General features: G+C 42.3%; 1 protein-coding gene and 1 pseudogene across 1 annotated transcript; both read left to right on the forward strand.

The window, feature by feature from the left end:
* The first annotated feature begins 1,750 nt into the window (after nt 1-1,750).
* Nucleotides 1,751-27,430, forward strand: ZNF616 (zinc finger protein 616). The gene is given in 5 exon segments (XM_032168918.2): nt 1,751-1,926; nt 11,306-11,393; nt 17,834-17,960; nt 24,806-27,007; nt 27,010-27,430. Coding segments are annotated over 4 exon segments (2,376 nt in total). The 5' UTR covers nt 1,751-1,926; nt 11,306-11,381; the 3' UTR covers nt 27,045-27,430.
* Nucleotides 6,951-7,038, forward strand: LOC116479818 (small nucleolar RNA U13; annotated as a pseudogene).
* Nucleotides 27,431-27,963: the final 533 nt, after the last annotated feature.

Below are 27,963 nucleotides of genomic sequence, written 5' to 3' on the forward strand. Positions count from 1 at the left end.
CGTTTTGAAGAAGAGAAAGAAGGTCCCATGCAGCCTCAGTTTTTTTTCCAACAAACTTTTCATGCTGGGAAATAGGATCCTGGTTTATTTGTGGGAGGGATTTTATAGGAGGGTGAGAAAAAAATGCCCTTTGAGGGTAGAGTCTGTGCAGCCCTAATTGGGGAAAAGGAGTCAGCCTAAAAGGACCAGGAGAAAGCAAAGAGATAAAGCAAATAAGCTATAAATCTGTCTTTCTTCATGGTCCAGGACATATAAACAAAATAGAGAAGCAGATAAGCTGTAGGTCTCTTTTTCTTTATGGCCAAGGACATATGGCCTTTCTGTGGAAAGAACATAAATAACTCACAAACTTTCTGCTTTCATTTATCATCAAACGCCTCAGCTAACAGAAGAATGCAAATTAGCTCCCTGCTACCTTGGCCTCCCAAAGTGTGGGGATTATAGGCATGAGCCACTGCACCCAACCAAATCTCCTTTTCTCATGGCTCACTGCAGCCTTCACCTCCTGGGCTCAAATGATCCTCCTTCCTTACCCTCCTGAGTTGCTGGGCCCACACGTGCAGGCCACCATGTTCAGATAATTTAATTTTTTGTAGAGATAGGGTCTGGCTATGTTGCCCAGGATGATCTCAAATCCCTGGCCTCAAGCAATTCTGACACCTCAGCTTCCCAAGTAGCTGGGACTACAAGAGTGCATTACCAAGCCTGGCTAATTTTTGTATTTCTTGTAGAGATGGGGATCTCACTATGCTGCCCAGGCTGGTTTTGAACTCTTGAGCTCAAGTGACCTGCCCACCTGGGCCTCCAAAACTGCTGGGATTACAGGCCTGAGCCAGTGCACCTGGCCCATCTCAAAAGGCTTAATCCATTTCAGTATCAACTCTCAAAAGTCTTAATCCATTCCTATATCAGCTCTTAGGGCGGAATACCCCCTAAATATTATCCGAACCACACATTGGTTAGGATCAAGGTGTGATTCATCCTGAGGCAAAATTTCTGCCCAGCTGTGAATCTGTGAGGCCAGAGAAGTTATCTGCTTCCAAAATATAATGGTGATAAAGGCATAGGATACATCCCCCAGCCCTGGTTACTGTAAATTTGACGTTTGTACTTCGCACATGTAAAAGCACATGCAGTATTTGTCTTTCTGTGTCTAGCATATTTCGCTTGGCATAATGTCTTCCGGGTTCCTGGATCCAGCCATGGCTCCACATCAAATCCCCAGCGAGATCTTAGTTCCCTGACTACTGAGTAGCTTCAGCATCACTGGCAAGAGTGGATGGAGTCCATCAAGCTTGTAAAAATCGGTTTTGACTTAGTTCAACTTGTTAAGAAGAAATCATCTTAGTTTCCAATATAAGTGGACCACAACTTTAAGCTTTAACCTTAAATTTTGAAACATTAAGTTGAAATAGGCAGGAAGCAATGCTGCTTCACAGGACAAGAAATAGTCAGAAAACCAAAGACATGCTGCCTGTGAAGCAGAGTAAGTAACAGGATCTATCTCGGCCCCATTTACCCCATGAAACCCCGCCCCATCCTCCGCCGCGGCTCTGTCACGCCCCACCTAGCCACGCCCACTGCCGTCCCGGCCCGGCTCCACCCTCTAATGGTACCTTCCCAAGTCGGGCCCCTCTTTCCGACCCTCCCCTTGCCGGTCGCGGCTTGCCCAGGCCCCGCCCCCTGGCCTCCCAGTTTTTTCTCTCCGCCGGCAGTTTCCGTCACTCCCGGAAGCAGATTGCGCCAGGGAAAGGCCTTATCGCTGTGTGTTTCAGTCTACGTGGGTTAAACATTGCTTCGCTCTGTCTGCCTGGATTAAACGTGCACTTTGCAGTCCTCACTTCTCCATACCAGTGATCTGGGGATCGCCACGGACCTTAAAATACCCATAGCCCCTTCGCCCCTGCAACAGCCACTTCTCCCCACGTAAGTCCGAGAATTGCTTCCCTTTCGGTTTAAAATCTTTCTCAGGCTGTTCCTTGCTCCCTGCCTTTCTGCCATGTAGATAACCCCATTCAGGTCGTGTTCCTGCTTAAAACTCTTACTGACCTCTGCTTCGGCCCCGGGCCAAGTCAAGTCCTCCCTCGCGAGGTGGATTCCCACTAGTCGAGACCCCCGAGCTTCGCCCTTGTTGGCCCCTGGAGGGGAGCGCCCGCTGCCCAGCGCCTCCTTCAGGAGGCGCTTCTCCTCCCAGGTCCTGGGATTCTGCAGACCCTCCCTGTCCTGAGACACAGTCCCCCGCGCCCCCTAGTGTCTTCCTCACGCCGGGTCCTTCCGCTCCCCAGGCTTCCTGACTCCGCGTTGCGGGAGGTCACCCGAGTCTGTCTTGTGACACCCACTGTTGTTCCCTCCCAAATTTTTACTCCACTGGAAAATGTGCTCTTCCGGGAGGTGGGCATCTTATTCCTCCCCTTTCCTCCTGAATGTGTGGGTGAGAGGGATCAGGAGAGGAAAAGAGGGGGAGTGACAGGACAGAAAGAAAAACTGGGGAGAAAAGAATGAGTACACGGCAAAATGGATAATAATTTAGGGACTGGCAAAGAGAGCAAGAAAAGAGGACGCATGGAGAAAGTAGCACGGGGAGAAAAGCACATAAAGAAATTAGGGGAAAGGGAGACCTTCAGGGAGATGAAGGGCAGCAAAATGGAGAGGGGCGGCAAAGGAGGAGGCACTGCAGTCAGACGCGGAGGGCCGAAAAGGTAAAAGAGTTGGAGCCGCGGCTGACAGAGCCGCGTGGTGCTGGGACTGAAGGAGAGGGGAGTGGGTAACAAAGGAGAGTAGAGGAGGGAGAACCACAGCAGGGAGGAAGCCTAGGAAGTTGGGGGTGCTAGAGAGTGGGAACAAAGGAGATGTAACAGGGAAAAGGGAATTTAACAGGGAAGAGGGATTTTAAGAGGGATTTTAACGGGTATCTCAGATGGGGGAAAAGAGGCAGGAAGGAATACGTGGAGGCTGGGGACAATGGGAAAGTTTGGGGAGAAAGAGCAACAACAGGTGAAGTAAGTTTCGAAGCATTGAGCGGAACAGACATAAAAGAGGGAATAAAGAAAGGAGAGAAAAACAGAAAAGGGAAAAAAGACACGTGCAGAATGAGAGAGGGAAACACATAGTAGTGAAGAGAGTGGGCGAGGACCCCATCCAGATGAGCGGTGAGTTGATTGGATATGGATGGTTGTTTTAATATATTGATTTGTGACTTTATACTCTAATTTAAAATTTGTTTCTTTAAATTGTACTCATGAGGATGAAAATTACCACTCTTTTCTATAAGGCTTGTGCATTTTGTATTTATTTGTATCAAAAGATATTTGGAATCCCTATTTAGCCACAGGGCAGTGACTTGATTCAGTCATTTTGTAACTCTTCTTTCCAGGGATGGAGCAGAGGATGGAGGAGGAGAGAAATAGGCAAGGAATGACTGACTGTCACTACAAGATATATCTTTGGTTTTTTGTTTGTTTTTTCTCTTTTTTGAGACGGGGTCTCTGTCGCCCAGGCTGGAGTGCAGAGGCTGGCTCACTGCAGCCTCTACCTCCTGGGCTCAAGCAGTCCGTCCTCCTCAGCCCCGAAGGTGTAATCCCACATGTAATCCCACATGTGTGAACCGCCTCTCCAGGCCTACAATGTATGTCTTTGAAGGATGGTTGAGAGTGTTTGTTTTTTGTTTTGTTAATGGATTTACTTTTTTCCTTGTAGTTGCTTTACAGTTAATTCATTGTTATTTTGGAAGCTTGATTTAAATTTTAGTTTATTCAGTTTCTTCTATAATTACTAACTTCTGAAATAAGATTTGATGTCATCCTGTAATCAGCTGATGTCATTAATTTCTAAACTTTGCCCTTTTTTAACTTTTACCCCATAATTTAGATTTTTCAAAAACTTTCCAAACTGTTGAAGTGTCCAGTATGGCATACTCACCACGGAGTACATTAGATTCCTCAGAACTTCTTCATTTTATAACTGAGAATTTGTACCTTTTGACCAACATTTCTCCACTTTCCCCACCCACCATCCTGTGGTAACAACTGTTCTGCCCTGTTAACGATGAATTGGACTTTTTTAGATTCTACTTGTGAGAACATAGAGTAGTTATCTTTCTGTGTCAGTCTTATATCGCCCAGCATAATGTCCTCCAGATTTATCCATGTTGTTGGAAATAGCAGGATTTTCTTTTTTATGGTTGAATAATATTCCATTATATAAATGTACACACACACTCTGTATATATACACATACATATATATACACACACTTTTTTTTACATATTCATTCATGGATGGGCACTTTGGTTGTTTCTGTATCTTGGCTGTTGTGAATAATACTGTAGTGATCATGAGGGGGCAGAGGTTCCTAAGTTTTTTCTTTTTTTTTTTTTTTAAGTAGAAGCATGGTCCTGCTGTTTTGTCAAGCTGGTCTCTAACTCCTGGTCTCAAGCGATCTTCCCATCTCAGCTTCTCAGAGTGCTGGGATTATAGGCATGAACTACCACACCTGGCCTAGATGTCTCTTCAACATACCGATTGGATTTCCTTCGGATTTATACCCATAAATGGGATTGCTGGATTGCATTGTTGTTCTATCTTTAATATTTTGAAGAACGTCCATAGTGTTTTTCATAATGGCTGTACTGATGTACACTCCCAGCAACAGTGTACAAGGGCTCATTTTTCCCCATATCATTGCTAACACCTGTTATCTCTTGCCTATTTGATAATAGCCTTCATAAGAGGTATGAGGTGATAGCTTATGGTGGTTTTGATTTGTATATCCCTGGTGATTAGCGATCTTGAGCACTTTTTCATATACCTGTTGGTCATTTGTATGTCTTTTTTTTTTTTTTTTTTTTCTTTTTTTTGAGACAGAGTCTCACTCTTGTTGTCCAGGCTGGAGTGCAATGGCATGATCTCAGCTCACTGCAACCTCATCCTTTGAAGCACCTGAGATTACAGGCGCCTGCCACTATCCCCGGATAATTTTGGTATTTTAGTAGAGAAAGGGGTTTCACCATGTTGGTCAGGCTGGTCTCGAACTCCTGACCTCAGGTGATCTGCCCACCTTGGCCTCCCAAAGTGCTGGGATTACAGGTGTGAGCCACTGCGTCTGGCATTTGTATGTCTTATTTGGAAAATGTTCAGGTCCTTTGCCCCCTGCCCCCTTGTTTTTTTTTTTTTTGAGACAAAGTCTTATTCTGTTGCCCAGACTGGAGCGCAGGGACGCAATCTTGGCTCACTGCAACCTCTGCCTCCTGGGTTCTAGCGAGTCTCATGCATCAGACTCACAAGCAGCTGAGATTACAGGCATGTGCCACCATGCCCAGCTAATTTTTTGTGTTTTTAGTAGAGATGGGGTTTCAGTGTGTTGGCCAGGCTGATCTTGAACTCCTGGCCTCAAGAGATCTGCCTGCCTTGGCCACCCAACGTGCTGGGATTACAGGCGTGAGCCACTGTGCCGGGCCCAACATCAAAGAACTTTAAAAGGCATTCCCTTCCTGACTTAAGGGACAACTTCTCATTGTCCAGGCCTTCTTGTTGTACAGCCAATAAAATACTACAAATCTCCAAAATATTCTTCAGGATGTTTATTGAGGAAAATTCTATTAAAAGTGGACCCACACAATCCAAACCTATGTTGTTCAAGGGTCAGCTGAATTGAGGAGCAAGGCCTAAGCTGAGTCCACAGGGAGGGTGGGCAGCTGGAGAGGCGGTGCCTTGGTCCTGAGGGCATGGAACCCAGAGCTGAAGCACAGCAAGCACTCTCGATAGTGACTTCTGAGGGGTCTGTCATTTTGGGGGCTATATTTGTTATTTTGGAGTATTTTGGGCTGCACGTTAAGATGGTTATAGATGCATTTTGGAATATCTAAATGTCAATATGGAGAGTTTCCTTGGAAGATGTTGGGGTCTCATTGGGGCATGTGCATCATTAGAGACATCTCTTTTAGTAGATGGTGGTGCCAGTGTTCAAAGATGGGGTCATTGTGAATGGAATAGGGTGTCTTGGGTCATTGAGTCCTCAAGTATCTTTGTATGTATTAGGTCAGCAGGAGTTTATGAGTTGTTGGGGCATATGGGATTTCATAGCAGGATATGGGGAGCACTATGGAGTATCTGGGAAGGGTGTAGACCCCAGGGAAGTTTCTAAACCTGTCTCAGTTTAGGAGGGAAACGTTAGGGCCTCAAACTCTAGTGACAAAAGGCTTTCTTTAGGGAGGGTTTTCTGTGGTGGGTCTATGGCAGGATGGTGACTTAGGGAAGATTTTTCAAAGAATCAGAGAATATGATATCACAATGACCTGCAGCACAAAATTTCAATTGGGACTGTCCTCGGAAGATGCACCTGTTACTTTCTCCCTGCCAGGACAGTGGTGATTACTTTCCCCCACCTCTGTCTGCTGCAACAGTCACAGGGAGCTACGAGGCAAAATGCTTTAAACTCAGTGTGGAACAGGGATATTTTCTCCAGTCAAGAGGGTCCACTAGGTCCTGGGGAGGCAGTTTAGGGAGAGGATGGGTAATGCTCTTTGGAGGATGACAGGCCTAGTAATTGCAGGGTGTAAAGGAAAAAACAAACTTTTTCCTTTCTACTCTCACACTTAACACAGAACTCTTCTGTGGCCAGTGTTGGGGTGTTTTCTCTTACACACTAAACAATTCTCCAGCAGACACCAGCTAGATTGCCTTATAATTCAATTTAATTCTGGCACTATCTACCTGGAGTTACAGTCATCTCCCACAGGTTAAGGGCTCAGTCTCACAAGGCCTCCCTGGCTCACTTCAGCTATCATTCGAAAGTAGTAGGTTGTCACCTATACTTCTGACCTACTGACTCCAAATTGGCATTCCTACTACCCCATCCAAAGGTTTGATTAATTTGCTAGGTTGGCTCACAGAACTTAGAGAAACACATTTACCAGTTTCTTATTGTTGAAGGACAAAATCACAACAAATTCGATCCTTTTGTAGTTAATAAATGTGATGATTGGGTTTTCACACTCATGTGAGATGTGCTTCCCTCAAACCTTGTTATGATGTCGTGATAAGAAGGGAAATTATTACAAATTCATTTTTTAACTCCTGTTCCTGTTTTCTTTTTTGGAGTTTTCTTTTTTCCTAAACGTGGCTTATTGCAAGGGTCAGTTTGCTGATGTGGCACTTAGCATGAGAGACTTCATTCTGGCTTGGTCTAGTAGTGCGGGAGGCTAGTACAAAACAACGGCCTTTCCGTGAAAAGGAATAAAATAATGTCCTTGGCCGGGACATGGGTAGAGCTGGAGGCAATTATCCTTTGCAAACTAACACAGGAACAGAAAATCAAATACTGTGTATTCTCACTCATAAATGGGAGGTAAATGATGAGAAAACATGGATACATAGAGGGCAACAACACACACTGGGGCCTACCTGAGGGTGAAGGGTGGGAGGAGGGAGAGGATCAGGGAAAATAACTACTAGACATTAGGCTTAATAGCCAGGTGATGGGGCAAGGCGTGGTGGCTCACACCTGTAATCCCAGCACTTTGAGAGGCTGAGGCGGGCGGATCACCTGAGGTCTGGAGTTCGCAACCAGCCTGACCAATATAGTGAAACCCTGCCTCTACTAAAAATACAAAATTAGCCAGGTGTGGTGGCACATGCCTGTAGTCCTAGCAGGAGGCTGAGGCAGGAGAATTGCTTGAACCCGGGAGGCGGAGGTTGCAGTGAGCCAAGATCATGCCATTGCCCTCCAGCCTAGGCGACAGAGTGAGACTCTGTCTCAAAAAAAAAAAAAAAACCCCAGGTGATGAAATAATGTATACAACAAACCCCCATGACCCGTTTACCTGTGAACCAGGCTGCACATCCTGTACATGTACCCCTGAACTTAAAATATAAGTTAAAAGGAGAAAAAAAGTTGGCCTTTTATAAATTGTAACAACTGCATCATCTATTTTTACCTCTAGGGAATTATTTTAAACAGTGTTTACTGATGGTGGTGTATTGCCCATTAAATGCATGCACACACAGACCCTAAAGCCTACTGTTTCCTTCCACTCTGCCCTAATTAAAACAAAACATACTACTAACTACATTTCTGCCTGGATGAGTACCCCTCTTCTGTGCTAAAATCTTATTTATACTCTCTGTCTTCACTTCTTGCTTCCAGTTCCCTCTTGAATGCATCCAATCAAACTTTCATATCTACCATTCCACTGATAACTTTATTTTTCAGAGTCACCAGTGACCTCCCCATTTCTAAATCCAATGTATTTCTTTTCCTGCTTTAGTCTTTCTTTTCCTGTCAGGTGCTTTCTATTTAATTTTCTTGTCACCTCCCTGACTATTTCATTTTCCTCTGCTGCTGTGTCCTGACTCCGAATGTTTCTCAATGTGGGAAAGACTCATGGCTTAGTCCTTGAACCTCTTCTTATCTCTGTCCATGCCCACTGTCTTTCTTCATCATCTCATCTCATGGCTTTCAACCCCACTGTATTAGTCCATTCTGGAATTGCTACAACAAAATTCCAGAGACTGAGTAATTTATAAAGAAAACAGGTTTAATTGGCTCACAGTTCTGCAGGCTGCACAGGAAGCATAGCGACATCTGCTTCTGGGGAGCTTTCAGGAAGATTCCAAACATGGTAGCAGGTGAAGTAGGAACAGGTGTTTCACATGGCGGGAGCAGGAGCAAGAGGGAGTGAGGGGGGAGGCGCTACACACTTTTAAACAACTAGATCTCGTGAGAACTCACTGTGATAAGAACAGCACCAAGGGGCTGGTGCGAAACCATTAATCACAAATCCACCCCCGTGATCCATCCACCTCCCATCAGGCCCCACCAGTAACACTGGAGATTACAATTCAGTGTGAGATTTGGGCCAAGGACATAGACCTGATCCATATCACCCACGTACACGTCTCCATGTCCCCTGCAGACCTGTCCCCTGAACTCTAGATTCTGTGTCCTGTTGTCTTCTCGGCTGCCAAGGCATTCAGCCGTCTAAGAGACATCTCCACCTTTATGTGTCTAAAGTGACTTCCTAAACTCCCCACATACATTCCCCTGTGTTCCTGCACATCTCAGATGACGGTGGCCCTATATTTCCTGGCTTTGGCTTTACATGTCAGGATATATTTGAAATAGAGAAGACATGACATTATATAGAAGGGTTTTAATTCAAATGATAAAGAAAAGTTACATTTACCTAAAATGGTAGGAAAATGCATAGTTTCTGAAAGGGCTGTGAGCTGTGGGAGAAAAATGTTTGAAGACCTTGTCCCTACCTGATCTGCTGCCTTGGGACCTCACTGACCTCATTTCCTACCTTTGTCCTCCTCACTCCCTCTGCTCCAGCCACATAGGCCTCTTTCCTATTCCTGGAGCCAAGGGTGTCTACCTAGGCTGTCCCTGTGCCTAGAACTCTCTGGCCCCTCAGTTGCAGGTAGTCTGGCAAGATTTCCCCCATCCTGAGCAGCAAAGGTGCCCTCTCCCACCAGCATCACATGAGATTTCCCATTCATTTAAACAAAACTTACTACTATGTTCTTTTTTTTTTTTTTTTTTTTTTTTGAGACGGAGTCTCGCTCTGTTGCCCAGGCTGGAGTGCAGTGGCACAATCTCGGCTCACTGCAAGCTCCGCCTCCCGGGTTCACGCCATTCTCCTGCCTCAGCCTCTCCGAGTAGCTGGGACTACAGGCATCCACCACTACGCCCGGCTAATTTTTTTGTATTTTTAGTAGAGACGGGGTTTCACTGTGGTCTCGATCTCCTGACCTCGTGATCCGCCCGCCTCGGCCTCCCAAAGTGCTGGGATTACAAGCGTGAGCCACTGCGCCCGGCCCTACTATGTTCTTTGTACATTTTGAGGATCTGGGGAAAATGGCAACCCAAAGAAAAGTAACTTCGAAACAACCAACCTGCTTTCAGTTTCCTGATTTTGCTCCGTTCAGCCCCTTTCAGCTTATGAAGCCAAATTCCTCCCCTTAGCTCACAGTACACTCCTTTCATTTTAAGAATGAGGTGTTGCCGGGTGCGGTGGCTCACGCCTGTAATCCCAGCACTTTGGGAGGCCGAGGCGGGCGGATCACAAGGTCAGGAGATCGAGACCACGGTGAAACCCCGTCTCTACTAAAAATACAAAAAAATTAGCCGGGCGTGGTGGCGGGCGCCTGTAGACCCAGCTACTCGGAGAGGCTGAGGCAGGAGAATGGCGTGAACCCGGGAGGAGGAGCTTGCAGTGAGCCGAGATCACGCCACTGCACTCCAGCCTGGGTGACAGAGCGAAACTCTGTCTCAAAAAAAAAAAAAAAAAAAAAGAATGAGGTGTTGTCTGATTCTAGGATTGCAAATAAAAGCCAATAAAAGCAGGTCCATATTTTCTGCTCTGTGTGTTTCTTTCTGGTCCTTTGCGTTCCACTTTCTACAGACTGGTGACAGTAAGGCCCCAAGGGGAGATCAGAACTGGGAGACTGGGGCTGTGGTAGTCTTGCCCCCTTTGAGATGTACTCAACCCTCGCTTTACACTAGAGTGCTAAGGCATTTGTAACACATGGTTCATTCCCCCTTATAGAGATTCTCCTTCCAATAGTTAGGGTGGGGCCCGCCTCCGTAATGTTTAAGGTACCCAAGTTGATACTTTTTTTTTTTTTTTTGGAGACAAAGCCTCTCTCTGTTGCCCAGGCTGGAGTGCAATGGCTTGATCTTGGCTCACTGCAACCTCCGCCTCCCAGGTTCAAGGGATTCTCCTACCTCAGCCTCCCAAGTAACTGGGATTTAAGGTGTGTGCCACCATGCCTGGCTAATTTTTGTATTTTTGGTAGAGAGGGTGTTTCGCCATGTTGGGCAGGCTGGTCTCGAATTCCTGACCTCAGGTATCCACCCGCCTCAACCTCCCAAAGTGCTGGGATTACAGGCATGAGCCACCGCTCCCAGCCCCAAGTTGATTCTCATTTGTATCCAGCATTGAGCTTCCAGCCTCTGTGTCCCCCATTTCCGAGGGCAGAGCTCAGCCTGTGACCCACAGAGGTGAGGGGGGGTTGTGCTCTGCATGGGGTTTGATCAGGGATAGGTCCGTGCCCTGAATGGGAGCTCAGTCCAGCCTAGCTACGCACTGCTGCAGCCTGTGTGTGGGCCTCTCCGGGAGGGGAGCTAATGCTGAAGAAAACGGTGAAAGATTCACTTGGTCTTTGTGTAAGAATTTATTATTCTTGCATCCCCCCTGGTGCAATGGGCTGTCTCTCTACATGCTGAGTTCTTCCCTGTGGGCATGGTTGTGACACAGAAAGGAATGTGTTGTTTCCAAGCATTAAACAGATTTTTTTACTTTCAGGTTTGATGTGTGAATAATTGCATTGACTGAGAAAGAAACCCAGAAGAGGAAGAAGAGGGAAGAAACGGAGTCAGTGATGGCTACTCAGGTAAAGTGATATTTTACTCAGGTGAAGTGATATTCTTGGTGGGTCATTCTGTCTCCTTCCTTTGTGAAGTGCAGGGCGTTGGAGTTGCGAATCTTCTCTGAGTCTGAAGCGTCCTTCCTGACACATTTGCTCATGCTCATCCATGCCTTTCCTCAGTTCCTCTCATCTTATTTAGATTCCATCTCACCATGACCCAGTGACATGAACTTGGGAAGAGGCTGCACTGGGCATGGTCCTGGGAAGGGCTCACACCCAGACATGGATGGAGACGGGGTGTGGGCCCTGTGGTATCAGAGCTGTTGAGCAGCAGGGATTGTTTGGGGGCCACATCTGGATGCACTGTCAGCTCTCTGTAGACCAGGAATAGAGAAGCTGCATGTGGAAGTCACATATTAATGTGCATAAATACCTAGTAAATTATCAGAAGGGGCCAGGCACCTTGGCTCATGCCTGTAATCTCAGCACTTTAGGAGGCTGAAGTGGGTGGATCACTTGAGCTCAGGAGTTTGAGACCAGCTGGCCAACATGGTGAAACCTCGTCTCTACTGAAAATGCAAAAATCAGCCCGTCATGGTGGCAGGGGCCTGTAATCCCAGCTACTCAGGAGGCTAAGGCAGGAGAATAGCTTGAACCTGGAGGTGGAGGTTACAGTGAGCCAAGATGGTGCCACTGTACCCCAGCCTGGGTGACAGAGCAAGACTTCATCCTCAAAAAAAAATATATATATATATATGGAAAAGGAGGCGTGTAAGGGGAGATCTTTCTGCCTGATTTTATACTACATTTGAAGCTGTATGAATGAGTCACTATTTCTAACTGCACCACCTTAATGACGGGGAATTGAATGGAAAACTAGATACAGACATTAGAGCGTGTTTTATTCCATCATTGATTTAAAAATATGAAATCAACCTGAATGTCAGATTCTAGCCATGGTCAGAATATCCATCTCACAGAGACTGCGGTGTTCCTGCGGGGACTCTTACCAGCAGTTGTTTTAAGTTTTAAGGTTATAATTTTGCTCAGATGTAAGAGCTGAATATTTGTTATCAGAGAAGATGGAGCCAAATTCTCTCACTGCACCAATTATTAAATATTATATTTATTTTAAACATCATATGATGTATTTTTTTTTTGGTAAAAGTTCAAGCAGAGATGCAGTTTAGGCATTAAGAAGTTAATACAACACGAGGATGATAGGAAATAATTTTGTTTTGTTTTTTGCTTTTTGTTTTGTATGGCGTCTCGCTCTTGTCACCCGGGCCGGGTTACAATGGCGTGATCTCGACTCACTGCAACCTCTGTCTCCCGGGTTCAACTGATTCTCTTGCCTCAGCCTCCCAATAGCTGGGATTATAGGTGTGCACCACCATGCCCGGCTAATTTTTGTATTTTTAGTGGAGATGGTGGGGGGGGTTTCATCATGTTGGCCAGGCTGGTCTCGAACTCCTGATCTCGGATGATCTGCCTGCCTCAGCCTCCCAAAGTGCTGGGATTACAGTGTGAGCCACCGCACACAGCCTGAAAATAATGTTTTATTATATATGAAATTCATGCTAAATGAGATTTTAGCTGTTCCGGCCAAAACAGAGGAAAAAAAAAAAAAAAAGTAACTGAGATGATGGGTGTGTTAATTTGTTAAACTCTAATGACTTTTTTTTTTTACTATCCATACCATAATACCATGTTGTATACCTTAAATATACACAATGTAATTTATCAGCAAACAAAAATGGGCATCAAGGAAACATTTTAGCTTTTTTTTTTTTTTTTTTTTTGAGACGGAGTTTTGTCTTGTTGCCCAGGCTGGAGTGCAACGGCGCAGTCATGGCTCACTGCAGCCTCCGCCTCCCAGGTTCAAGCGATTCTCCTGCCTAAGCCTCTTGAGTAGCTGGGACTACAGGCATGAGCCACCATGCCTGGCTAATTTTGTATTTTTAGTAGAGACAGAGTTTCTCCATGTTGGTCAGGCTGATCTCAAACTTCTGGCCTCAGGTGATACACCCGCCTTGGCCTCCCAAAGTGCTGGGATTACAAGCATGAGCCACCGTGCCCAACTTTAGTTTTACACAGAAAGAAATTTATAACCTAAGAAAAGGACATCAAGGCGTATATATTTTAAAAATTTAACTGCAGAATATGAAATGGCTCCTAGAATGCAGTAAAGGAAAATTGAGCAAAGAATGAAAATTATTTTGGTTTGATTTCCACAAAATAATGAAACCTCCTCACAGTCCAAGGAATTGGAAAATGGAAATACAAAAGGTTTTCATTTTCCCCATAGCCTCAAAATGTAAACAGAACATAGTAGTAAGTTTTTTGTGTTTTTTTTTGTTGGGTGGGAAATCTCATGTGTCATTGGTGTACGAGGACACCATTGCACCTTAGGATAGTGGGGAATCTTGCCAGATCCAGGAAAATAGGAAATGCACCATCCTAAAGAGGCAATCACTCTTCCAATTACCCAACCTGGAGGAACCCGAGTTTCTTTTCCCTGTCACTTTCTCCATCATCCCTCATGTTTCCGTGGGGAGCTACAGTGGTTAGGTTCTGTGGCAAGAGTCAGTGAGAGGTGTCAAGATGCATTTACATGTCATTATGAGATTTTAGAAGACAATTCTTCAGTACATGTTCTGTTGTGAAATTTCATTGTGCCAGTTTTTCAAAGGTACATCTTTTTATGTTAATAAGCACTACTAGCTTGTTTTGCATCCTCTTTGGAACAATCTCTAAATGAAGACATATGGATCTTTTATAATTTTTCACCATGGCTGCCACAATGCTCTCTTCACCACAGGTGTTTGAGGGTTCCTTCAGGTTGGACAGTTTAAAGAGTGGTTGCTTCTGTTAGGACGCTATACCAGAAAAGCAAAAATAAATAACTGATCTTTCTTTGGAAGGCCTGGCTCACTGTGTGATTATAAAATACTGTGTTTTTTTTAGATCTAATGTTTTGTTGCTTACATTTTGTTTGCTTGAATCTTTAATTTGAATTTTTCTGTATATCTTGTTGTAGATTATATTTGATTATAAAGTTTTAGATTATAAATAATATAATAGGTTCACAAGTAGATTGGCATACCCCTCCCTTTTGTTTCCAAAATTATTATGGTTCTCTTTTTACACAACACAGTCACATATTATTTAAATTCCACATATTGGCCGGGTGTAGTGGCTCACGCCTGTAATCCAGGCCCTTTGGGAGGCCAAGGTGGGCAGATCACCTGAGGTCAGGAGTTCAAGACCAGCCTGGCCAACATGGTGAAACCCCGTCTCTACTGAAAATACAAATATTAGCCAATATTAGCTACTTGGGAGGCCGAGGCAGGAGAATCACTTGAACTTGGGAGGTGGAGGTTGCAGTGAGCTATCGTGCCACTGCACTCCTGCCTGGGCGACAGCGAGACTCCGTCTCAAAAAAAAAAAAAAAAGATTCCCACATATTTTGTGTTTGAATGGCTCTGAATTTTTTCATTTGCAGGTCTTTATGTCACCATGTCTTCCAAAAAGAATCGAGTTTGTCAGTCTTTGATAATATCTTTATTACGATTTTCATTAAAGCTTGTTTGTTTATGTAAAGTTCAGTAATGTTAGATATATTCACATTATTTGTTGGACTCCCAGAATGCATATGTTCTTGGTGCTTGATGGTTTTTCATGAGCCTGTTAGACTCTCTTCATTTTCTTTATTTTATTTAATTATTTATTATTTATTTTTTGAGATGGAGTCTCGCTCTGTCACCTAGACTGGAGTGCAGTGGCATGATCTCGACTCACTGCAACCTCTGCCTCCTGGGTTCAAGCAATTCTCTTGCCTCAGTCTCCCTGAGTAGCTGGGACTACAGGCACGTGCCACTACACCTGGCTAATTTTTGTGTTTTTAGTAGAGATGGGGTTTCACCATGTTGGCCAGGCTGGTCTTGAACTCCTGACCTCAGGTGATCTGCCTACCTTCGCATTTTCTTTATTTTTGGAGACAGAGTCACACCCTATTGCCCAGGCTGGAGTGCAGTGGTGCGATCTCAGCTCACTGCAACCTCCACCTCCCGTTCAAGCGATTCTCATGCCTCAGCCTCGGATTACAGGCATGTGCCACCATGCCTGGCTAATTTTTGTATTTTTAGTAGAGATGGGGTTTCATAATGTTGGCCAGGCTGGTCTCGAATTCCTGCTCTGAAGTGATCCTCCTGCCTGGCCCTCTGAAAGTCCTGGGATTACAGTTGTGAGCAATCACGCCCGGCCCACATTTCTTTTTAATTCTTCAAAGCCAAGATGTAAATTGCCATTTCTTTCATGTAGGTTTGTAGAGATTCAGTTGGTTTCTTTTTATAGACCGTATTTCCCTGTTTCTTTGTATGTTTTATTGTCTTCTTTTGTGACTTCAGCATTTGAAAAATCAGCTGCCTCCCCAGATTTGGTGGCTGCTTTGTTCAGGGAGGACATTCCAATCAACTACCCTAGATTCTGGAGACTTCCCATGCTTTTTCTCTGGGCCTTTGCTTGTCATCTCCCTATTGAAGAGGTTTGCTGCTTTCTACTCAGAAGCTCCCCTATTTTCTGTATTATTGTAGATAGACTCTGGTACTGCAGATATCTGTGGTACTAGATCTTCACCCTCTTGTCTTTCTGTGTTACTGCAGACACTGGTTTATGTCAGTCATCTTTTTGCTCAGTGGCCCCTAACCTTTCATCCTGTTCCTTTCAGTGCTACCACAGGAAGTCACCACTAGGGCAGTTCTCAGCCTAGCCATGGAGGCAGAGACACCTTAGAGACTCCTTATTAGGGCAATGTCAAGGGAAGCCCTGGAAGCAGGACCACCCCTGAGACCCCAGAACTGTAGAGTCACCAGTATGTGATCCCAGCTCGGGAAACCACAGCCAGTGAGAACTTGCATGTGGGTGATCCCAACAAAACTAATAGGGCAGGGATCCCCAGGACACTGGGGACCTAACTCCTACTCCAGGATGTCTAGAAGGTGGGACATAGAGTCAAAGAAGATTATTGTCAAGCCTGAAGATTTAATATGTGTGCCCCATTTGAGTTTCAGACTTAACATGGGAGTGGCTACCTCTTCTTTCCTGTTTCTGCATTTTGGAGTCGAAATATTTCACCTGTGTCTACGCCACCATTGAATATTGGAAGCACTTAAGTCGTTTGATTTCACAGGTTCACAGCTGGAGAGCAGTTTGCCTCAGGATGAAACACATTTTTGAGTCTCACCCATATCTGATTTAGATCATAGTTAGATGCAGCTGTAGACTATAGACTTTTGAATTGGTAGTAGAAAAAGTTAAGACTTTGGGGGGCCTTTGGGATGGAATGCATTTTGCATGTGAGGAGTACATGAATTTTGGTGGGGCAGGATGGAATACTGTGGTCTGAGTGTTTTTCTCTCCTCCGTAATTCATTTGAAACTTAATTTCCAATGCCCAATCTCCAAGTATTACGAGGTTTGGGTTTTAGTAGGTGATTGGATCATGAGGGGTCTGCCCTTATCAATGGGACATGGTGTTCTGGTCAGTGAGATATCAAAACACTTATCCTACGGAGTTCACTGCTTTTTGGCCCTTCTGTCCCTTCTGCCATGTGGGGACACAGCGTTCCTCCCCTCCAGAAAATGCAACAAGACACCATCTTGGAAGCAGGGATCATCCCTCAGCAGACATCAGTCCTGCTGGCACCTTGATCTTGAATTTCCCAGCCTACAGAATTAATGAGAAATATATTTCTATTGTTCATAAATTACCCAGTCTGTCTTATTTGGTTATAGCAGCACAGTGAGACTAGGATATTCTGTAACCATAATGTAACTGTTTGATTGTTTTGATTCAACTCTAATTCTCAGACATCTGGGTTCAGATGCTTGCTCTGCCATTTTCAGGTTGTTGACATAGGCAAGTTTGTTAGCGTGTCTGTGACACAGTAACATGGAACAAGTCTCTCTCTCATAGGCTATTATGTTGTTATTTGAATTAGAACACGTAAAGCATTTGGAATAATGCCCAGCACATGGGGAGTGTTCCAAAACTTTAGTCATTGCTGTTGCTCTGGTCATCACAGTTTTTAGTTTCTGACCTTTAAAGCCGCTATTGACATTGTCATCTCTAAAAACACTACTCATATACTAGCTCACCTAGACACAGTTGATGTATGGAACATAATATCTAACACTTTTTAAGGGATAACCATGTGTTTTTCTTATTTGTGTATTTCTTGTATTGTCCACAAAAAGAGAAATATACACTGATGTAGAGAATATAATAGTCTCCTATTGTATTTTATAGCAAACTAAAATTAGGGACCAATAACTTTCTTACAGATGCCTTTTATAGATATGTCAAAACACAGACTTCAAAGTGATGTGATAGTTCTGTCCTCATTTTATGTAAACAGAAGAGCTCTCATATTGCTTCTTTTTGAAATGTGTTTTTCATTTCAGGGACCTTTGACATTCAAGGATGTAGCCATAGAATTCTCTCAGGAGGAGTGGAAATGCCTGGAGCCTGTGCAGAAAGCTTTGTACAAGGATGTGATGCTGGAGAACTATAGGAACCTGGTCTTCCTAGGTGAGTATGATTTCCTTCTAGAAGTTCAGATTTGCCCTTGTGCATTTTTGTATTTTCTCTGTTGTCTTTCTTGGGAGCCCCTCCATTATTTGAGACTGAAGCCTTGTTGGTTCAAAAATAAAAAGCTTCATAATACTGCATCTGGCCTTTCACTGTCTCATTTGTATATATATTCTGCTGCCTTGTTTGTACATCAGTGGTGGTTCCAGAGCTGAAGTTCGCAGAGAACTTTATGGCAGAGTTAAAATATCCAGTTCCCTGTTTTCTGTCCATGTGCTTTTTTGTTTGTTTAAAACAGGTTCTTGCTCTGTTGCCCAGGCCAGAGTGCAGTGGTGTGATCACAGCTCACTGCAGTCTCTGTCTCCTGGGCTCAAGCAATCCTCCCACCTCAGCCTCCCAAGTAGCTGGAATTATGGGTGCGTGCCACCATGCCCAGGTAGAGACAGGGTTTTACTGTGTCAGTCAGGCTGCTCTTGAACTCATGGGCTCAAGGAATTCTCTGGTCTTGGCATCCCAGAGTGCTGATATTATAGGCTTGAGCCGGTATGCTTGGCCTATCCCTGACCCTGTGATCTGCCCGCCTCAGCCTCCCAAAGTGCTGGGATTACAGGTGTGAGCCACCACGCCCGGCCAAAGCTTATATTTTTTAAGTCCACATAATTTGTTTTAAGTCACCACTACTTTAATCTGGTGCATTTTCATGTATTATAAGTGAACTTTGTTTTTATTTATTTAATAATCAGTTCCATATTTTTGAGGATGCTCAGTTTGTTTTATGTTTCTTTTTGAGGTAGTGTTGTATTGGGGAATGTGTATCATTTTATATATTTTACAAGATTTCTTTCTTTAGTACAGATGATATAGCTCAGCAGCAGTTTCTCTAACACTTACACAAACTCCATAGTGTTGTAATAAGACAGTTTCAGTTATTCCTCTTACTGCCATTTCTCCTGACTTAATTCCTACTATTAAATTTGTTAATGTGACTGGGCATGGTGGCTCACGCCTGTAATCCCAGCACTTTGGGAGGCTAAGGCGGGTGGATCACGAGGTCAGGAGACGGAGACCATCCTGGCTAACACGGTGAAACCCCGTCTCTACTAAAAATACAAAAAATTAGCAGGGTGTGGTGGTGGGCGCATGTAGTCCCAGCTACTCAGGAGGCTGAGGCAGGAGAATGGCGTGAACCCGGGAGGCGGAGCTTGCAGTGAGCAGAGATTGTGCCACTGCACTCCAGCCTGGGCGACAGAGCGAGACTCCATCTCAAAAAAAAAAAAAAAAAAATTGTTAAATTGATTACAGTTCTTTTCATTGGAAATTTTTTAATACCTTGAATATATTTTTTTAATATAGTTACTATCTTAATTGTAGAAATACCATGAAAGAAATTAGTCATACTTTGTTTTTTTGTTTTGTTTTGTTTTGTTGTTTTTTGAGACGGATTTTCACTCTTGTTGCCCAGGCTGGAGAATAATGGCGTGATCTTGCCTCACTGCAACCTCCATCTCCCAGGTTCAAGTGATTCTCCTGCCTCAGCCTCCTGAGTAGCTGGGATTAAGGCATGTGCCACCATGCCTGGCTAATTTTGTATTTTTAGTAGAGGTGGGGTTTCTCCATATGGGTCAGGCTGGTCTTGAACTCCCGACCTCAGGTGATCTGCCCATCTTGGCCTCCCAAAGTGCTGGGATTACAGACGTGAGCCACTGTGCCCAGCCTGGTCATACTTGTTATATAAGACACATTGCTTTTCTGTAGTAAGTTTCAGTTTCCTAAATATAACTTGCTGGATTTTCTTTAAATCATACTTTTTTTTTTTTTTTTGGAACAAGTGCTATATTATAATTATTCTCCTGTCTACTTTCAAGTCCATCATGTTATGCTGAATTATTATTTTCAAATCTTACTTTATTATACATATAGCCCATTTCTTGCACTTCAAGGACTTCTCAACTGATGTTTATAAAACCTATATATTTTTTCCCATCATGCTTAGGGAATGAGGAATAAATTTTTTTTAAAAAAATTATATTTTATCCAGAAGTGTTTTTCCTAAGTTTTCTTCTAGGATTTTTGTAGCCTGAGGTCTTACGTTTAAGTCTATATTCATCTTGAATTAATTTTTGTGTATGATGAGAGATAGGGGTCCCGTTTCATTCTTCTATATATGGCTAGCCAGTTTTTCCAGCACCCTTTATTGAATAGAATGTCTTATCTCAATTGTTTTTGTTGACTTCGTCAAAGATCAGTTGGTTGTAGGTATGTGGCTGTATTTCTGGGTTTCCTATTCCATTCCATTGGAGATCTGTGGCTGTATTTCTGGGTTCCCTATTCTGTTCCATTGGAGATCTTCTATTTTAACAGAATCATTTATATCTAACAATTTTCTATCTTAACACTGTTTTCTCTGCATACATAAGTTTTGGTATGTTCTATTTTCATTTTCCTTTGTTTTGAGATATTTTATCATTTCCCTTGAGATTTCCAATTTGACATATTGGCTGTTTAGGAATATGTTGTTTCCACGTATTTGTTGATATTCTAATTTTTTTTCTGCTGTTGATCTCTACTTTTATTATGAAGGGATAAGTTACACTTTATGATTTCAGTCTTTAAAATGTGTTAAATGAGGTTAGCAGTTTGAGACCAGCCTGGCCAACATGGCGAAACCGTGTCTCTACTAAAAATACAAAAATTAGCTGGGTGTGATGGTGCGTGCCTGTAGTCCCAGCTACTCGGGAGGCTGAGTCAGGAGAATCGCTTGAACCTGGGAGGCAGAGGTTGCAGTGAACCAAGATCATGCCACTGCCTTCCAGCATGGGTAACAGAGCGAGACTCAGCCTCAAAAAAAAAGAAGTGTTAAAAAGTTTTATTTTTAAATATTTCTTTTGAAGAATGTTCCGTGTGAAGTTCTGAAAAAATTCTTTTGTGCTGTTTTTGGGTGATGTGTTGTGCATATGTAGGTTAGGTCCAATTTAACGTATAGTTTAGGTGTCCTATTTATAAAAGTGGTCTGTTGAAATCTTTTATTATTACTGTGGAACTTTTCTCCCTTTAGTTATGTTTCTCTTGCTTTGTATATTAAGGATCTCTAATATTAGGTGCATATATAACTGTAATTGGTATATATTCCTAGTGAATTAACCCTTTAATTATTACATAATGCCCTTTGTCTCTTGTACCAGTTTTGACATAAAGTCTATTTTGACTGATACCAGTTTAGCCACCTCTGATGTCTTTCTGTTACCATTTATAAGGGATATCTTTTTTCACCCTTTCAATTCAGCCTGTGTGTGTCCTTCAAATAAAAATGAATGTTTTGTGGATAGCATGTAGTTGGAGCCTGTTTTTAAAATTCATTCAGCCAGTCTCTATCTTCTGATTGTGGAGTTTAAGCCACTTACACTTAATGTAATTACTGATAGAGAAGGACTCACTCTTGCCATTTTGCTGAATGTTTCCTATATCTCTTAGTTTTTTTGTTCTTCATATCCGTTACTGCATTTGTGTTTATTTAGTTGATTCTTTTGTCTTGACATACTTTTATTTCCATTGTGTGTGTCTTCTATACATTCTTTGTGGTTACCATTGCAATTACAGAAAACACTTTAGATTTATAACATCCTGTTTTAAACTGGTAAAAGTTTGACTTCAGTCACATAGAAAAATGACTCCTTTACAGGTCTGCTCCCATGTTATGTTTTTGATATCCCGGATTACTTCCATATATACTGTGTCTCCATGAACATGTATTTAAACCTTGACAACAGTTTCCTGCTTTCTTAGTTTTTTCAGACTAATATTTGCCTATTTTGCTAGGGTTTCTTCTTCTGCACCCCAAGTCTCCTTAACATTGTTGTACTATCAATAAGGTTTTATGTTGTCTTTTTGTGTGTGTACAAAATAAATCCATCCATCTCCTTTTCATGGCTGTTATCAAATTTTTTCTTCAGGATTATATTGCAGGAACATTTTTTCTCATATCTCCTGATATGTAGGGTTGTTGAGCATATGCCTGGAAATATAACTCATGGGACATTCAATTTGATAAATTTCATAGCATATATTATACAGACATAAGTCTGCTTTCTTCCCATATCCTCACACTGCCTCCTTTTTAACTGTCTTCCCTTGTCCTGTGCCCATAGTATAAGTCCCATATTTAAGTATTGGCCAGTATAATGCTACTTCTAAATTAGTTTCTTTTTTTGTCCAAAGTCAGGATTTTAACTGTTCCTTGTGAAATTATATACCTACAGCTCTGCAAGCACAAACCCTGCTGCCCCATGCACATTACTCCTTGCCCTTTCCTCTTGCCTTTTCTCTTCCCTGGCCTTTCCTAAAATAGTACTTTGTTCCAGACGGAATACCTGGCTACTTACTAGCATATTAGTTTTACACTCCCATTATTGCCTAACTCCTTCATCTCCCACACTACTCTCACTCTGTAAGGGATGACCCTACTCATTGACTTGATCACTTCCTTTTTTTTTTTTTTCATATGGAGTCTTGCTCTGCCGCCCAGGCTGGAGTGCAGTGGTGTTATCTCGGCTCACTGTAACCTCCACCTCCCGGGTTCAAGCAATTCCCTGCCTCAGCCTCCCAAGTAGCTGGGATTACAGGCACCTGCCACCACACCCAGCTAATTTTTGTATTTTTAGTAGAGATGGGGTTTCACCATCTTGGCTGGGCTGGTCTTGAACTCCTGACCTTATGATCCACCTGCCTCGGACTGATCACTTTCTGAGAACACTGCCTAAATCATTATGTGCAGGGAATGATGACTCAGATACTGTTATTCATGGGGATGGCTTAATAATGCTTTTGGCAACACAGCATGGCTCTTGAAGTATTTCTTTCTACACTCTTAGTATTTGGGGTGACCTGTTATCTGCAGTACCTGCTTGGGCAGTTTTTGAAAAAAAACATAGTGTTTGATCCTGCAAATGTAGGTGCATATCTTACTTTCTTTGTAAATTGGATGTAGATACATAAATCCTATGGGCGTACTTACTGTGCTTGTGTGTTAAATAGTGATAATTTACCTCAAGACTTTTTAAACAAGTTAGTGCTGTTAGCTAGTCTAGAATATTGTGTTTTTTAGTAAAGACTCACAGATTTCTTTGTTAAATAAAGCATATCAACATTGTTTTATGTTTATAATGAGATAGCATATTGGCTTTACCCTAGTCAGCATGGCTACCTATAGTAGATATTGTAGATTGGGTGGTTGAAACAACAGAAATTCCCTTTTCACAGATCTGGGTGGTGAGAAGTCTAACATGTCAGAACCAGCCATTTTGGTGCTTGGCATGGCATGGGCCCTTTTTCCAGTTTACCATGGCTTCCTCTTTCTGTGTCCTCACATGGCAGAGGACCTGATTGCCTCCCAAAGACCACACCTCCAAATACTGTCACATTGAGGATTGGGTCCTCAACATAGGAATTTTGGCAGACATAAGTCTTTATATCAAAGCAGCCTTCATTGTATCTGTAAGTTTTCATTTTGTAGTTTCTTCCAAACAGTGTTTGTTGTCTTTTATCTTAGTTCATATGCTTTTCAAGTAGAAATCTCTGTATGATATATATTTTGTGGCCAGTTAACTAGGTAATTAGAGGCAATGAATAGGACCAGGTGTGGTGACTCTTGCCTGTATGTAATCCCGGCGCTTGATGAGAGGCTGCAGCAGGCAGATTGCTTGACCTCAGGAGTTCAAGATCAGCCTGAGCAACATAGGAAAACTCTGTCTCTACCAAAACTACAAAAAAATTAGGTGGGTGTGGTGGTGAACATCTTTGGTCTCAGCCATTTGAGAGGCTGAGGTGGGAAGATCGCTTGAGTCCTAGAAGTGGAGGTTGCAGTGAGGCAAGATTATGCTACTTCACTCCAGCCTAGGTGACAGAGTGAGACTCCATCTCAAGAAAAAACCACAATAGATAGGGAGTTGCTCTATTGATTGTTACATAGTTGTAGGCATGAAATCATAGTATTTTTCCTTCCCCACTTTTTATTCTATATTATGTTGTATATTTACCTTTCTCCCATCCAAGTAGTAACCAGGTCTGACACTGTTAGCTTCTGAGATCAGCTGTGTTCCAGGTGGTAGGGCCATAGACATATTTATCTTTCTTTTATCCTTAAAAGTCAGTGATCTCAACATATTTTCTAGTTATCATAGGCTGTCTCTAGAATATATGTTCTTGCTTATTATAAAGGGAGAATTGTTTAGAATTCCATACTATAAATTTGTATATTTGCATATGATGCAAACTTGTATATGCAATATACAAATTTATAGTATGGAATTCTAAGTATACTGTATATTGTATTTTACTTACCTGCTGGTTTTATCATGGGTTATTAGAGTGTTTTATTTATTAATTTGTATGATGGTTATTAATTAGTTGATCTTGTGAATATTTACCATTACACTATATCTTGCTGTAGTTTGGCATTTGTTTGTACACAGTAAATATGAAGTAAATATATATAACTTTTATTCTCTTATGAGAGAGCCACGTTTTCTGCCAATCGGTTTGTAATTTGGTGTCATTGGTTGCAAAATACTTGTTTTAGTGCCAATATATGTTTGCACAACGTAAGTCTTTTGGTCATAGGATGTTTGAAACTAGGCTTTCCTAAAGTTAAATTGAATTACACATAGTCACCCTTTCTTTACTATAGACTTCTGTTCATTTTGTATTTCTAAAAATAAAAGATCATGGTGGAGAACTTTCACACCTGTCTAGTATAAACATTATGTTTAGTGTAGTATGTTTCCAATATAAAATATTTGTTTATCAATAGTAGTAGTTTAAAAAAAACTCATGTTCATTATATTTTGCAGGTATCTCTCCTAAATGTGTGATCAAGGAATTACCACTAACAGAGAACAGTGATACAGGAGAAAGGTTCCAAACAGTGACACTGGAAAGACATCAAAGCTATGATATTGAAAATTTATACTTCAGGGAAATACAGAAACATCTACATGACCTTGAATTTCAATGGAAAGACAGTGAAACAAATGATAAAGAAGCGCCAGTACCCCGTGAAAACAATCTTACTGGTAAAAGAGATCAACATAGTCAAGGGGATGTAGAAAACAATCATACTGAAAACCAGCTTACATCAAGCTTTCAGTCACATCTGGCTGAACTGCAGAAAGTTCAAACTGAAGGAAGGCTTTATGAATGTAATGAAACAGAGAAGACAGGTAATAACGGTTGTTTAGTTTCTCCACACATTAGGGAAAAACCTTATGTATGTAATGAGTGTGGCAAAGCCTTTAAAGCATCTTCCAGCCTTATTAATCATCAGAGGATACATACTACAGAGAAACCTTACAAATGCAGTGAGTGTGGCAAAGCCTTTCATCGGGCCTCACTACTAACTGTACATAAGGTAGTCCATACAAGAGGGAAATCATATCAATGTGATGTATGTGGCAAGATCTTCAGAAAAAATTCATATTTTGTAAGACACCAAAGGAGTCACACTGGACAGAAACCCTACATATGTAATGAATGTGGCAAGTCCTTTAGTAAAAGTTCCCACCTTGCAGTTCATCAGAGAATTCATACCGGTGAAAAACCTTACAAATGTAATCTGTGTGGGAAATCCTTTAGTCAGCGTGTCCATCTTAGACTTCATCAGACAGTTCATACTGGAGAGAGACCCTTCAAATGCAATGAGTGTGGCAAAACCTTCAAACGGAGCTCAAACCTTACTGTACATCAGGTAATCCATGCAGGAAAGAAACCATATAAATGTGATGTATGTGGCAAGGCATTCAGACATAGATCAAATCTTGTATGTCACCGAAGAATCCACAGTGGAGAGAAACAATACAAATGCAATGAATGTGGCAAGGTCTTCAGTAAACGTTCAAGTCTTGCAGTGCATCGACGAATTCACACTGTAGAGAAACCTTGCAAATGCAATGAATGTGGCAAGGTCTTCAGTAAACGTTCAAGTCTTGCAGTGCATCAGAGAATTCATACTGGACAGAAAACTTACAAATGCAATAAATGTGGCAAGGTCTACAGTAAGCATTCACGTCTTGCAGTGCATTGGAGAATTCACACCGGCGAGAAAGCTTATAAATGCAATGAATGTGGCAAAGTTTTCAGCATACATTCACGACTTGCAGCGCATCAGAGAATTCATACTGGAGAGAAACCTTACAAATGCAATGAATGTGGCAAGGTCTTCAGTCAGCATTCACGTCTTGCAGTGCATCGGAGGATTCATACTGGAGAGAAACCTTACAAATGCAAAGAATGTGGCAAGGTCTTCAGTGACCGTTCAGCTTTTGCAAGGCATCGGAGAATTCATACTGGAGAGAAGCCTTACAAATGCAAAGAATGTGGCAAGGTCTTCAGTCAATGTTCACGTCTTACAGTGCATCGGAGAATTCATAGTGGAGAGAAACCTTACAAATGCAATGAATGCGGCAAGGTCTACAGTCAATATTCACATCTTGTAGGGCATCGAAGAGTTCATACTGGAGAGAAACCATACAAATGTAATGAATGTGGCAAAGCCTTTAATCAGGGCTCCACACTCAATAGACATCAGAGAATTCATACTGGAGAGAAACCTTACAAATGTAATCAGTGTGGGAATTCCTTTAGTCAGCGTGTCCATCTTAGACTTCATCAGACTGTTCATACTGGAGACAGACCTTATAAATGTAGTGAGTGTGGCAAAACCTTTAAACGGAGCTCAAACCTCACTGCACATCAGATAATTCATGCAGGAAAGAAACCGTATAAATGTGATGAATGTGGCAAGGTATTCAGGCATAGTTCACATCTTGTAAGTCACCAGAGAATCCACACTGGAGAGAAAAGATACAAATGTATTGAATGTGGCAAAGCCTTTGGGCGGTTGTTTTCCCTCAACAAACACCAAAGAATTCATTCTGGCAAAAAACCTTATAAATGTAATGAGTGTGGGAAATCTTTTATTTGTCGCTCAGGCCTCACTAAACATCGAATAAGACATACTGGAGAGAACCTTACAACTAAACTCAATGTGACAAGGCCTTAGACGTTGTCCTAGTTTCTGGAATCACCGAATAATTCATACTTACTGATATACCTTGTATATTTACCCCTTCTCTTGAAATCCCTGTGGAATTGTAATCTCCAGTATTGGAGGTGGGGCCCATTGGGAGGTGATTGGATCATGGAAGCGGATTTCTCAAATTGAGAAAGATTTAGCATCATCCCCTTGGTGTTGTCCTGGCAATAGTGACTTCTCTTGAGGTCTGGCTGTTTAAAAGTGCATAGCACTTCCCTGTTGCTTGCTTTCATTCTCACCATGTGAAATACCTATACCCCCTTTGCCTTCCACCATGATTTTAACCTTCCTGAGGCTTCCCTAGAGGGTGATCAGATGCGAGCACCATGTTTCCATTTAAGCCTTCAGAAGTGTGAGCCAATTAAACTCTTTTCTTTATACATTAGCCAGCCTCAGGTATTTTTTTGTAGCAATGCAGTTATGACCTAATACATTTACACATGCAGTAAGTACACCTAAGTTTTAAGCTAGTATTCATTGCTTATTAGGTGTAAGAATATGTATACATAGTCCAGGATGTATACATCCTGGAGAAAAATCACAGAAGTGTAATACGTGTGGCAAGAATTCCACTCAAAAGCCAGAACTTGTAAATCTAGGTAATTAAAAGGGCATAGATGTATGAAATGAAATGAGGGTGGCAAAACCTTTACTAGAGTTCAATCACTACTTGTCATAAGAGAGTTTATACTGAAAGGAAATCATATAAATGTATGTGTCAGAGGCTTTCATCAGGCGTCAGAACTCACTAGGCATCAGAATATACATCTTTGAGAGGAACCACAGAAATGTAATGTGCATGCTAAGGTTTCCACCCAAACATCAAAATGGAAACAGAGTATTCATACTAGAGACAACCTTACAAATAAATGGTTTTAAAAAATGAAATGTTTAAAGACCTGGAATCAACCCAAATGC

The sequence above is a fragment of the Hylobates moloch genome, unplaced genomic scaffold, assembly GCF_009828535.3.
Source record: "Hylobates moloch isolate HMO894 unplaced genomic scaffold, HMol_V3 SCAFFOLD_12, whole genome shotgun sequence".
Taxonomy (NCBI): domain Eukaryota; kingdom Metazoa; phylum Chordata; class Mammalia; order Primates; family Hylobatidae; genus Hylobates; species Hylobates moloch.